General features: G+C 64.6%; 2 protein-coding genes across 4 annotated transcripts; both read right to left on the bottom strand.

The window, feature by feature from the left end:
- Positions 1–58: 58 nt before the first annotated feature.
- Positions 59–5,269, bottom strand: HAPLN4 (hyaluronan and proteoglycan link protein 4). The gene is made up of 5 exons (XM_037383587.1): positions 5,139–5,269; positions 3,757–3,874; positions 3,019–3,381; positions 1,962–2,264; positions 59–1,245 (listed from the first exon to the last, which is right to left on the bottom strand). Exons 2-5 carry the CDS (start codon positions 3,872–3,874, stop codon positions 908–910), a joined length of 1,122 nt encoding a protein of 373 aa, XP_037239484.1. The 5' UTR covers positions 5,139–5,269; the 3' UTR covers positions 59–907.
- A 944-nt stretch (positions 5,270–6,213) lies between these two features.
- Positions 6,214–11,725, bottom strand: TM6SF2 (transmembrane 6 superfamily member 2). 3 transcript variants are annotated; one of them, XM_037383584.1, is made up of 10 exons: positions 11,605–11,725; positions 8,858–8,964; positions 8,649–8,746; positions 8,337–8,440; positions 8,091–8,173; positions 7,775–7,899; positions 7,561–7,662; positions 7,347–7,439; positions 7,147–7,266; positions 6,214–6,804 (listed from the first exon to the last, which is right to left on the bottom strand). In XM_037383584.1, exons 1-10 carry the CDS (start codon positions 11,694–11,696, stop codon positions 6,598–6,600), a joined length of 1,131 nt encoding a protein of 376 aa, XP_037239481.1. In that variant the 5' UTR covers positions 11,697–11,725; the 3' UTR covers positions 6,214–6,597. The 3 variants fall into 3 exon arrangements, with proteins under 3 accessions (XP_037239481.1, XP_037239483.1, XP_037239482.1); XM_037383586.1 differs by having other exon boundaries at positions 6,214–6,684; XM_037383585.1 differs by having other exon boundaries at positions 8,858–8,993; positions 11,605–11,684.
- Between the last annotated feature and the right edge of the window lie 1,396 nt (positions 11,726–13,121).

Genomic DNA, 13,121 nt, shown 5'->3' with positions numbered 1-13,121 from the left:
CTCACACCCAAGATGCCCCTTGAGGATGGCACCAGGGAAGGACACACGAGAGCCCGGCTCAGCTCTCAAAAAGCGGCCGAAGCTTTTATTTCATCTACGTCCAGCTCGCGAGCGCCAGGGCTGCCAAAAAGCCTCGAGCCGGTGCTTGGCCAGGTGGGTGCAGGGAACGTGCCCACCCAGCACCTCCCCGCTCCCGGCATCAGCCACTTCTGCACGAAGCCAAGCGCTAAAGAGCTGCCCCAGCCCCAGGCAGGGGTGTGCGGCCGCCCAGCTTGCCCAGCTCCAGCAGCAGCCCCGTGGGGCGGCCAGCGGCGAGTGGGTGCATGCGGGTGCTGGAGGGGCTGTGGTTGCCACCCCCGCTGCCCATGTTGCATGAAGCCAAGCTCAGTGCCCCCCATCCTTGCCCGTGCCAAGGTAGGATTCTGGGGATGGGGCAGAGCCTGTGGCAGGTCAGCCCCCCCCCCCAAGACCTGCCAGTCCCCTGATGCTGGCTGCCCATGGCATCTCCTGGGGGGTTTAGTGTAGCGCTGGGTACCACGGACATGGGGGGCTCAAGCCTGCTTTGCTCTGGATGGGCCTCTAGCACATGCAATATGCTGATTGATAAGCAAGAACTGCAACGAGCTGGGGAGCCAGCCCTGGATCCAAGCACAGGCTCCTGGCTGGGCTACTGAAGCCGTTCCCCTCCTGCTGCCTCAGTTTCCCCAAGCGTCACCGGGCTTTGTCGGCAGCCTGCGGCACAGCAGCCGCACCGGCATCACATGGGCACCTCTCCCAGTCCAACGCAGGGGCTGCCTGCAGCATCCCGCGCTGTCATGTCGCAGGAGGCAGCGCCACCGGGGAGCTCAGCATACAGTGGGGGTGTCCCCGGCCAAATCTGGGGGTGCTCCCGCTGAGGGGGTGAGCCTCACACGCGATTGGGATGCCCCCCACCCAGCGCCTTCTCGGGGGCAGCCTGGCCAGCTTTTTTGAAGCAATAAACCCCAAAAAGCTTGTACTTCTTGTCTGGGAAGCCCAGGTTGCGCACGCCGGGCTCCCGGCCCCCGCAGCGTGCCCGGGGGTTGACGATGGGGTAGCGGATGCTGCCATCCTCCAGCCAGCCAGCCTCGCAGCGGTCCAGCAGCTGGATCTTCCAGGCGGCGTAGAGCTGGCCCACCTTGGCCACGGCCGCCCCGTTGTTCTTGCAGGCCTGCACCGCCTCGGTGTAGCTCAGCTTGCGGTAGGTCTTCAAGAAGTAGACTTTGCCTGGGGGGGAGGCGGACAGACAAAGCGGGGGCTGTCAGGGACCCAGGTGCAGCATCCTGCATCCTGCACCACACTGGTACCTAGCAGGGTGGGATGGGGCTGAGCGGTGCAAGGTCTGTGGACAACACCCTCCCCCAAATACATCTTTTTTTTGGGGGGGGGGGCTGGAGGAGGTGACCAGCTGAGTGGGCTCTGGGGAGCCACCGCCATGGTGTGGGTAGATTTATGGGGGCTGCACGGCGGTGGTTGGTGATGGCTCCTTGTGGTGATTACACCTGCTATTTATCCTGCCTGCCACCATTAAATAAACATCGGCAGAGCCCCCCCGCACGGCCCTGCCAGCCGGGAGGAATTTACACAGCCCAGGAGCCCTCCTGGCTCCCATCTGTCTTTTGTGGCCCCGGCCTCATCCATCACCCGGGCTGTTTGCTGCTGCAATTACCTCCATCCCTGCTCCTGCCCGGGGAAGACAGGGTCTGCTAAAACCATGTGCCTCAGCCCCAGAGGTGATGGGGCCAGATCCTGGTCCTTGCTGGGGGTCCCCAGCACTGATCCCCTCTTAATGTGCCACAGAGCCCAGGGGAGACACATGCAGCCGCATCCTTCTCTTGCCCAGGGCTGAGAACCTTCCTGGACCATCGTGGGACTCCCCCACATCCTGCACAGCCAAAACAGAGAGCCGGGTGCTCTGTGCCTCAGTTTCCCCCTGCCATTACCGTTGAGATTGGAGGTGAAGCAGAAGGCGTCGTAGTGCTCGCTTTCCTTGTGTCGGTAGCCGTAGTTGCGTACCCCCACCGGCGTGTCCTTGCGGCCGCACTCCTCCCGCGGCCGGGAGATGGGATACTGCACGGAGCCATCCTCCAGCCAGCCGGCATTGCACCAGTCCATGCCCTCCAGCCAGGCCTGGTGCAGCTGGTCGTGCGAGGCCAGGATGCCGTCCTGCTCCAGGCACGCCTGCTGCGCCTCGTGGAAGTTCAGGGTGTAGCGACCCAGCCGCGGGTGGTAGGGGAAGATCACGCCTGGGGGGACGGAGAGGAGGGCTGGGGTATTGGGGGTCTCCCCCACCTTATTTTGCAGCTGCACCCAGCGAAGAGGGTGATCAGTGCAAGGCACCGGCAGCCGGCGGGGAACAGGGGCTGCCGTGGGCTGGGAGACCCGGCTGCAAAGCCCGGCGAAGATGAGCTGCCATCGTCTCTGCTCGGGGAGTTTGGATGCTCCAGGCTTTGCTCAGTAACCGCAAAGGCCCCCGGGCCTGTGACTGCAGGGACCCCTGTGCCCCAGGACCTGCTGCTCTGGGACCTGGAGACATTGGTGGTGCCTGTGCAGGGTCCAGCCAAGCCCTGGTGTCCCTGGAGCGAGCCTATACCAGCGGAGCAGTGCTTCTGTGCCTCCTGAGCCCCCAAAAAGGGTTTCCCCCCTTTCCTGGTGTCCCCAGCTGCAGCAGCCTGTCCTGGTGGGCTTGGAGCCGCGCACGGCACCAACGCTGCTGCCACATCCCGATCCCCCCTGTGGTGCTTTACGAGGCCGTGCTGCTATCTATCTCCAGCGTTTATTAGCTGCCAGCCTGTAAACCTGGAGCAACAATAAAAGCCAATAACAGAGGCAATAAACCATGGCACACGCCAGGAAAAACAACCAGCCATAAAGCAAGACCAAGCCCAGCTCGGGGACGCAGCATCGGGAACCGCGTCCTGGCCATCCCGCGTGGGACATGGGGACACCTGGTGTCCTCCCCATCCCAGTCCCTCCTCCCCAGCATAGCCACGCCGCTACCTTCGAGGTCCAGCTTGACCATGCCGGTGTCATCCTCCAGCTCGTTGGTGACCTCGCACTCATAGCGGCCATAGTCTTGCAGGGTGACGTTGCGGATGATGAGTGAGGCGTCGCCGAAGCCATCCTCCTGCAGAGCCGTGCGGCCGCGGTAGCTGCCAAACGCCCGCCGCGCCTTCCCCAGCGCCACAAAGACATCCACGAAGGCCATGGGCTCCGTCACCTTGGTCCACTTGAGGCGGATCTCGGCCGGGTCGTGGGCGGACACGTCGTAGTGGTACCGGCAGGGCAGGATGATGGTGCCGCCCCGGTGTGTCACCACCTTCCCCGGGGCTGTCTGCACGACCACGGCCCCGCTGTCACCCTCTGCAAGGGACACCGAGCTCAGGGGTGCCCCTGTCCCCAAGTCTGCCCCTGCCTCCATCCCAGGCAGTGCCAGCACACGGGCAGGACCCGTGGTGGGGACAAAGGCAGGCTGGGGGTGTGGGGCAGGCAGCGGGACCACCTTGGGGGGGAATTTCCCTCCTTTGGGGGCAATTTCCCTCCTTTGGGGACTTTGCAAACCTCGAAGAGGGTCGGGCAGCTCCTGCCCAGGGCAGGGGGCACAATGGGTGCCCCAAGGACCCTGATCAGGCTTTAATGGATATTAAACCCAAGAGCCCAACGGCTGCAGGATGGCTCCCCTCATCCCACCCTGGGGACCAGCCCAGCCCCCTGCTGCAGATCCCAGTCCCCACTCACCCATGACATGGACCACCTTCTTCCGTCCCCGGGTGCTGAGCGGCGGGTCGGAGGCGAGGACACCAGCGAGGAGCAGCAGAGCTGCCGGGCCAGCCGCCCAGGGACTTTGGGGACGCATCTGGGGGGACAGCAGAGCCCCTCAGCACCCTCCCACCCCCCCCAGGGAGGAGAGCGGCGGAGGGGAGGTCTGTGAGCAAACCCATGCTCTACCTGACCCCCAGCTGCTTCAGCAGCCCCCCCGCAGTGATGCTGGCCCCCAACCCACACCCCGTGGGGGCTGTGCCGGCTGGGGGAGGTGATACCATCACCCACTGACACCCCTCCTGGGGAGCCCCTCACCCTGTCTCCCACCTCACCCACCCCAAGCAGAGGGGGGTGAAGGGCTGTGCTGGGTCACTCATCACCCCTCCCACGGAGCCCACCAACCCGCAGGGACCCCCACGCCCCCGGCCTGCGCCAGCACTGAACTCCACTTCACCCGCTCGGTTACAGCCGGATGAATATTTCATGGCAGCCGCGCCGGCCGGATCGCCTGAGTTATTTATGTCAGCGCCGGCACATCTGGAAACTGAACTGACGCCCGGGAGGGGGCTGTGGCTGCTGGAGCCCCCCCAAGCCCGCCGGCTGCATCCCCGCTTCCCCAGGCACAGCCGGGAGAGATGTACGGCAGAGCCCCCCCGCTCCCTGGGGGGCTGCGACCCCCTCCTCCCCGCGGGCTGGGGCCTGAGCCCCGTGCTCCTGGGGAGCCCCACAAGCCAGCCCGGCTGAGTGGCCCCCCCGTCCATCGTGGGAATGAGCCCCCCTGCCCGAGAGGAGGGGGCTGGGGAGCCAGGGCCAGCTGTGGGGCAGGGAGAGCAGGGCGCCCCCCCGGGGAGTCCCAGGGCCTGGCTGTGGGGCAGGGGGAGCGGGGTGGCCCCCCCGGGGGTCCCAGGGCCCGGCCGGGGGCAGGGGGAGTGTGGTGGCCCCCCCGGGGGTCCCAGGGCCTGGCTGTGGGGCAGGGGGAGCGGGGTGGCCCCCCCGGGGGTCCCAGGGCCCGGCCGGGGGCAGGGGGAGTGTGGTGGCCCCCCCACTGTCCCAGGGCCTGGCTGTGGGGCAGGGGGAGCGGGGTGGCCCCCCCGGGGGCGGAGGGAGCGCCCCCCCCGCTGTCCCCCCCGGCGGCCCCGCGGCCGGTGCGGTGTTGCAGTGCGGGACACTGCGGCGGCCCCGGGGCTGCGGGACGCCGGTGCCCGAGCGGGCAGCGCAGCGCGGGCGGGACCAGCCCGGCCGCCGCAGCCAGAGCAGCCCCCGCCCGGGCTGCCGGTGCAGGGGTGCCGGTGGCGGGGGTCCCGTCCCGGGGGTCCCGTCCCGGCTCCCCGCGGCCGCAGCCCCTCCCCCGCACTCACCGTGTCTCCGCGGAGCGGTGCCGGCCCGCGGGGGGGGCCCGGCCGCAGGAGCGCTCCGGTGCCGCCGGTGCTGCCGGTGCGGCTCCGCGCAGGGGGCGGCACCGGGAGCTCGGCCCGGCCCTGCCCCGGCTCCCGGCGCTGCGCAGGGCCGCCGGCTTGCCAAGGTCACCGGCCCGCCCGGCCCCGGCCGCGGCCGTCGGGACCCCCGGGACCCCCCGGTGCTGCCGGGAGCCCCGGGCCGGGCTGCGGGCCCGGAGCCCGCGGGGTATGAGCAGTTCAACCGGGTAAATGCTCCCCCCTCGGCCCCCGCAAGGGCAGCCCAGAGCCACTGCTAGCAACCCCCATATGCACCTCCACCCGTGCGCACCCCCACCTATTTGCATCCCCCACCCATGTGCACTCCCACCCGTGTGCAGCCCCACCTGTGTGCATCCCCCCATGTGCACCCCCGCTACCCGTGCGCACCCCGACCCATGTGCACCCCCACCTATGTGCATCCCCCACCCATGTGCACTCCCACCTGTGTGCACCCCCACCCATGCGCACCCCCCACCCATGTCCATCCACCCGTGTGCACCTCTACCCGTGTGCATCCCCCCACCCATGTGTACCCCCAACCCCTGTGCACCCCCCACCCATGTGCATCCACTCACTGTGTGCACCCCTGACATGTGTGCATCCCCCCACCCATGTGCATCCCCCCACTCATGTGCACCCCTGATGCTTCTGCATCCCCTCACTGTGTGCATCCCCCCACTGTGTGCACCCCCACCTGTGTGCATCCCCCCACACGCTTGTACCCCCACTCACGTGCACCCCTGGCACAGGTAGGGGCACCCCTCCCCCCGGCTCCCCCCGCCCCGACCCTGAGCCGTGGTGCCAAGGGCAGCACAGGCAGCAGGAGCCCCCCCCAGCCCCTGCACCCCAAAGGGCAGCAGGGGACACAGTCTGGCAGCTGCTCCCGGCCCTGGGCAGAGAGCGAGAGCCCCCCGGGCCCCAGTGGGTGTCGTGGGAGGCCACCACAGTGCTTTGGCCGCTGCACGGGGGTGACATCCCCAGCTCTAGGGACGGGGGCTCACGAGCCAAACCTTTGCTCCTTTATTTTGTAAACAGTGTTTTCCTGGCACAGTCCCCACTCCTGCATCCTCACGGCGTGGCTGGGAGCACCGGGGTGGCTCAGGGCCCGCTCGGCCCCCGGGGACCCGCCAGGAGTGGAGCCCAGCTCCCACAGCCCCCCACCAGCAAGACCCCCGCGGGCCTGAGCAAGGGCAGAGCAGCGGCTGCAGCGATGCCCCCGCCGAGCACCCTGGGGTCCCCTCCAGCACATCCCACAGCGCCAGGGAACACAGCGGGGACCAGAGCATCCCTGGGGACAACTCTGCCAGCCAGGTCCCACAACAGGCTGCTCTGGCGGGGAGAGGGGAGACGGGCAGCAGCCCCCTGGGGGGGGCAGGACATGTCACTGGTGCTTCTTGGTGGCGTGCAGGCTGGCAGGAGTGGCGGGCAGGAAGAAGGCAGGGCAGCGCAGGCAGCGGAGGGCCAGGAGCTGGGGGCCCAGTGCGTAGAAGACGTTGGTGAAGAGGAAGCTCCACCAGACATCTTCAGGGGTCTGGTAGGGGAAGGGCGTGCGGGCGTGCAGCGAGGAGCCCAGGTGGGAGAACTGAGCCTGGGGACACAGGGTGGCATGGGGGGGCCTGGCCCACTGCAGCCCATCCCAGCACCGAAGGGTGTTTGGCAGGAGCACACCCAGCGCATCCTATCTATAGACCTGCGGGCTCGCGCCAGCCTATTTCTGGCAAACTAATCCCCGGCTCCATTAAGATCCACCGAGGCCAAAGTAATTAGCGGGCAGCGGCGGTGGGAACTGCTCCACATGCAGCGGTGGGGGCGGATCTGTCACCCCAGGCTCAGCCCTGGCCCCCCACTTGCTCTCCCCTGGCCAGGACCAAGACCCAGCCCGGGGGTCCCACTGTCACCCCCCACCCCTGCAGCCAGGGGTGGCCCTCACCTGCGCCACGGCACCGGCAAACACCAGGCTCCAGTCGGGCAGCCAGGAGCAGCCAGGCAGCACCAGCCCGTAGATGCAGAGGCAGAAGAAGGGGAGGACGTAGAACATGTAGATCAGCATCTGGGGGGGTCACACACGGAGAGGGTCGCCCCGTCCCCCGGCGGCACGGAGGGATCCAGCCCTGCCTCCCACCCACTCACCTGCACTTTGGGGTAGGCGACAGGGTCGCGCAGGTACGGCTCGTGCTGGTAGATGTACTCAAAGCACGAATCAGCCGGACAGTCCAAAACCACCTGGGGACGAAGAGTGGAGGGAAGGTGGGTGTGGGGCAGATGGACCCTCCCCAGGACCCCATGGACTCACGGGACCCCTACAGCCCTCTCCGGGACCCCCATGTGGGGAACCAGCACTCACCATCCCCCTGAAGAAGGTGAATGCAGCGGTGAGGAGCAGGACCAGGATCAGCCCCATGTCCTGGGGCCGCTGGTACAGGCACTTGCGTTGCTCCTCTGCAACCTGGGAGATGGAAAACGCCGTGTTTTCGGCTCCACACGGTCCAGGCCCAGGAGGGGGATAAAGCTGACGGCTCCCGGTGCAGCTCCCCGTGGAGCCTGAGCTCCCAGCTCACCTTCTCAGGGCTGAGGCATGGCAGGACCTTGGGCTGCTGGAAGAGCCTCACCCCAGCCCAGATGGGGATGAGGATGTAGGGCAGGTTGAGGAGGAAGGCAGGGCTGAGGTCAGAGCTGTATTTCCCTGAGGAAGGAGAGTACAGGATAGGCACGGCAGGGCGCTGGGCGCTCAGCATCGATACTTGCTGCTCGCCCCCAGGTCAGCACCTTCCTCCTCTGCCCGCAGGATAAGTGCCTGGGAGCAAAGCTGCCAGCCGGCAGGATGGAGGCGGCCTGGAGGGACCAGCAGCGGAGCCCCCCTCCGCACCCCCGTACCTATCAGGTTCCCAAGCAGGAAGACGACGATGCTCATCAGCAGAGAGCCCAGCCAGAAGAGACCCAGGTTCCTGTAGCTCTTTCTGCAGAGACACCGAGCTCAGACGCCTCTGCCAGGCTCAGAGCTCCCCTCCCCACAAAATTCGGGATCCTCCAACCCCCACGAGCCCCTCCGAGCTCCTAAGCTGTGAAGGTGCCACGCGGCCACAGGAGCCACCGTGCCTTCCTGCTACTGTCCCCACTCACCTCTGGCCGATGGCCGCGATCATGGCGAGGTAGAGCCCATAGTGGATGATGCCATCCCAGTAACAGATCATGATGCCGTGCGCCGTGCGCAGGTGGGGCTCGCCCTGCCCGTTCGGAAGTTACCGGATCATACGGGGTGGGGGCAGATGCCTTCCCACAACCCCCTAGGGGACCCCGCGGGAGCTGGGGCTGCTCCGTGCATGGTCCCTCTGGGGCAGGAGCAGCTTCGGGAGCAGGAGCAGCATCGGCACTGGAGCCGGGTGCACAGGGCTGCTCGTTGGTGTGAGAGCCCGCGGTGGGGTGAGGTGGTACCTCTCTGACGTAGACCTCCATGAAGCCAGAGATGTAGCCATCCTCCTCCAGTGAGATGATCAAGTCGACGACGGAGGTGAAGGAGAACACCACGAACACTGTGGGAGAGCGAGCCAGCTCTGAGCAGGTCCCACGGCGCTCCCCAAATCCCAGCTCTCCACTCCCTGTCCCAGCACAGGATCAGTCCCCACACCCCGAGGGTGACTCACCACAGAAAAGGGGGTCCTGGAAGTGGCTCACTCCGCTTGTGAGGAGGATGATGGAGAAGAGGCCGGCGAGCACCAGCACCACCGTCAGCATCAGCACCAGTGGGCTGCTGCAGGACAGCAGGATGGGTTCAAGCACCTGGGCATGGCCGGGGAGTGAAGCCCCATTTCTCCTGGTCCAGGTGAAACTCCCTCTGCCCCCCAACACCCCCCCCCCCCCAGACCCCGGTTTTGAGAGGTCTCCACCAAAGCAGGGGGAACAGCGGGATCAGACCCTGCACGCCAGCACCAGTGCGGGCCATGGTGGCACATGGTGCTGCCCATCCTCTGTGGTGCAGGAAACGGCTCCGCCGGGGTCTGAACTAAACCCGAGGAAGCGAAGCCTGGAGGCAGCCTGGGTCTGGCACCCAGGCACGGATGGGGAAGGGGCTGCCTCGCCAAGACTCTGTGCCAGGGCAGGGGAGAAGCCCCAGCGCCGTCCTCCGTCTCCAGGCTGTGGCAATGGGCCACTGTCACAAGAGACCAGGGAAGCCAATGATAAAGCAAATTGGTAACAAGGAGACATATACTGAAAATGTGTCCTAAGAGAACGAGGAAAAAGGGGAATGTGTCCCGAGCTTGCTGCACCCCCTCCCAGAAGCACGTGCATCAGCCGGAAGAGCTGCAGCTCTGGTCCAGCCAAGCCTTCAGCTACGAGACACCGAAAACACGACAGTATTTTTCACTCAAGCCTTTAACCCTGTTACCAAAGAAAAAGAAAAGGCAAAGTCGCAGCTGTCTGCACAGACGTCGCTGTTAATAGCTTATCCTGGAGAAGCACCCAATTAGCGGGCTGAGCGCTCCTCGGCACAGCACGGCGGATGTGAGACCAGGGATGAAAGGCCAGCTGTCCCCCTGCCCCAGGGTCACCCGGCTGAGAACAGCCCAGGTCTCATTTACAGGAGGCTGTGACAACACCTGGCTCCTGTTTGCCTTGTGCAGGCGGAATTACTCTGACAGGGACAGTGGTGGGGGAGCCCAGGACCCCGCACCCAGGGACAGGATGGGTGTCCCTGCGGCACCACGTGAGGCTGAGCTTGTCCTCACCACGCGCCCTGCACGTCTGAACCAACAGATGCTCTTGAAGAAACCTCAAAACAATAAAATAATTGAAGTGTCACCACCTAAGTGCATTATTACTAGTGTATAATTAATTACTACACAACTAATTACTCCCACAGAACGATTAATTCAGAATTCAAACACGGATGCTGCAGTGGAGTAGCACCTCCGGTCACCATGGGACCGGGCGTGTGATGGGGTTTGAGACTCACCAACACGTGCTGATGCTGGGGCCACCCCACACACGCACCAGCACCTCAGGGTGCCGTGCTCAGGGCACCCAACTCACCCTGCCAGGCTTTGAGGCCACCATCGCTCGTCCCACAGCGGGGACCAGTTAAGGAACAGGGGGATGTATCCCACTCGGCATACCCCTGCAACGCCCAGGCCAGAGAATAATATTGTTACAGGCTTTAATTTGGGGGGCAGGTTGGGGGGGTCGGTGCTCCCCAGAGCATCCTACCGATGGTTTGCACCCGATGCCGCATTGTGCAGAAGGGCTGTGGATTTCATAGCAATGGATCCCTGAGATCTGGGCTGCAACAGTGCAGCATCACCATGGGATGGAAGGGAAAGAGGAGACCAAAAAGATGGGAATGAAAACCAGGAAATTAAAATTTTTAAGTAAAGTTTATCAGGTGGCCAGGAAAGCCCCGGCTTTAAAAGTTTGGCTAAAAGCCCTTCCTGCTGGTGAAGCAAAAGCAGAAATTAGCTATAAAAAGAAATGTATAATTAATGGGAAAAGGAGAGTCAAGGGGCTTGGCAGGAATGAAAGGATGGAAATACGGGGGGAAACCCGTAGCTGGCAGGTCCTGGGGTGTGAGACTGGAAATAAGAGTAACCAGCCAGAAGGTGGTTTTACATAGAAGAAAATAAAGCAAGGAAGGGGGTGGGGCTTGGGGGGCTCACCGGGAGCTGGACCCTGGCTGGGGGTATCAAACCCCCCAGGCGAGGGTGATGGCCGGAGATGTGCTGAGCCCCCAGAACATGGCTGGGCTGGGGCATCGCAGGGGGGTCAACGCTGCAGTAAACCCAAAAGCGGGGCTGTTGCCAGGCAGTGGCAGTGACGAGGGGTGGCATCGGCCACTCTGGGACACGCCAGCAGCCAAACTGCCAGGGGGTCACTCAGGGGGGGATCCAAGGTGTGGTGGGGTCCCCAGTGCCCGGGGTGGCATGGCTGTGTGTGGAGGTGACACCCAGTGTTGGGGGTCCTGTCCCTCTGGCCCAGGGGCTGGGGTGGGGCCAGGTGGCTGGAGAGGGTTCTGATAAATCAAGGAGGTGCTGAGCACCCTCATTGCTGGGGACTGGGGCTGTCGGCGAGCCCCAGCATGCTCCGTGCTGGCGCTGAGCCTGGGCAAGCCTGCTGCGTGTCCCCACCGACAGCGGGATTTAAAAGCCATGAAGGCAGCCATGAACCATGCCGGAGAACTCCAGCACCCTGCCCTGGGCACTGCTCCCCCCTCTCCAGGTCTGGATGGGACCCAGTGGCCTGTCCCGGGTGGGATGGCTCCCACCACCCGCCGACAGAGCCTTGCCCTGGGCCAGACTGGATGCTCCCCCCGAGTGCCAGGCTGGACCCAGCATCCAGGACCAACAGAGGCCAGGACCCAGCACCCTGCCCCAGAGCTTTGTCCCTGGTCTGCACTCACTCTGCCAAGGTGGTCGCGCTGTTGATGCCGAAGGCCACGGGGATGGCGAGCAGGGACGGGGCGAGCACGCCCGGCACGGCGGGGAGCTGCATCCCCAGCACGGCCGTCACCGCTGCTGGAGCCCGTGGACTTTGGCCCCAGCAAACAGGCAGCGCCCTTAAAGCGCCAGAACCGCCTGGGGGAAAGGCCAGGGGGTCCCGGGGGGGGGCACCCAGCAGCCGAACACCCCTGTGTCCATACGAGGGTCCGTGCTGGTCTCTGTGCTCAAGGGCTGCCTTGAGAATTGGTGCTAAGGGCTGCGGGGAAAGGATAAAACCACTCCAGAAGAGCCTTCTGAAAGCTCAGGGGCTGGTGGGTTGGGGTTTTTTTCCCCCCCAATTCATTCTGGAAACCTTAAGTACTTAAAAGAGCCAAGAGGACACACCTCTTCAGATCTGTAAGGGGAAGAGAGAAAGAATGCAGCACATGAAAGCCAACGCTTCATCCCTGCCTTTAACAATGGATTGAACTGAGCAGAGAACAGGAGTTTCAAGGCTTCTGCATCCAGCTGGGAGCCCAGCGTTTCCCTCGCACACCCCCTGCTCACACACGAGTGTTTATCTCCCCCCAGCCTATGCAGAGCCCTGCCTCCGCGGCCCAGAACCGGCCATGCCCTCACAAACAGCCACGGCACACGAGGGACGTCTGCCGCGGCCGCCCAACCTTTCCCCTTCCCCATGAAGCCTTCACCAAGGCGCCACCACCTCATGCTTTTTTGCCCTCCCGCTTCAGAGTCCGGGGCCAACCGGCTGCCCTGCACTTTGCCCTGGGCTTGTTCCTCCTCGTTCCTCCGTGCGGGACATGGAACGCACCCCCCGCGCCCTGGCAGCACGGAGCTCCTGGTCACTGATGAGGAAAGGCTCGGCAGTGCTCGCCCACCCTGCAGCAAGGGGGGGGTTCAGTCGTGAGACAGGGCTTTGCGGCTGAGACCCCTGCCCCAGCTCCTTTGGCCAAGCAGAGGTACAAAGAGCAGCACGACACACTGTAAAAAAGGAAACCAAAGGGGGGGTAAACCCAGGTGATTCGGGGTGACCTGATGCAATAACCTTCAGCTCCTCCCAAACGCCGAACCCTCTACAAGCGTCACTTCAGCCCCCCAGCTCTTGCAACAGCCGCTCGGGGCAAACAAGCCCCGATGCCTTTGGGGGGAGGTGATTTCATGGTGGCCCCCCATGCCACGCTCGCTCATGCTCAGCCACCCACATTTTCACGCCAGCCGGGCAGCCAGCACAGTGCTTGCCAGACAGACACCGGCAATTTATTTATCTCAAGAGTCCAACTTTGGTGACCTTCCAGCCACGCCACAGCGGCTGCTGGTTTGATTCTGTTTCTGAAGACTAAATCCCCACTTTGTAGCTAATGATGGCAAGGAGGGGGACGGTGCCAAGTGGCTCACTGGATTTCTGCAGAGCGGACCCTGCCTGCTGCTCCTGGGCGCGGGGAACAGCGTGTGACTTGCACCGACGTAAGAAAAAAAA

The sequence above is a fragment of the Falco rusticolus genome, chromosome 4, assembly GCF_015220075.1.
Source record: "Falco rusticolus isolate bFalRus1 chromosome 4, bFalRus1.pri, whole genome shotgun sequence".
Taxonomy (NCBI): domain Eukaryota; kingdom Metazoa; phylum Chordata; class Aves; order Falconiformes; family Falconidae; genus Falco; species Falco rusticolus.
Note: the sequence above shows the minus strand (reverse complement) of the source record. Positions and strands in the feature narration are given on the sequence as shown.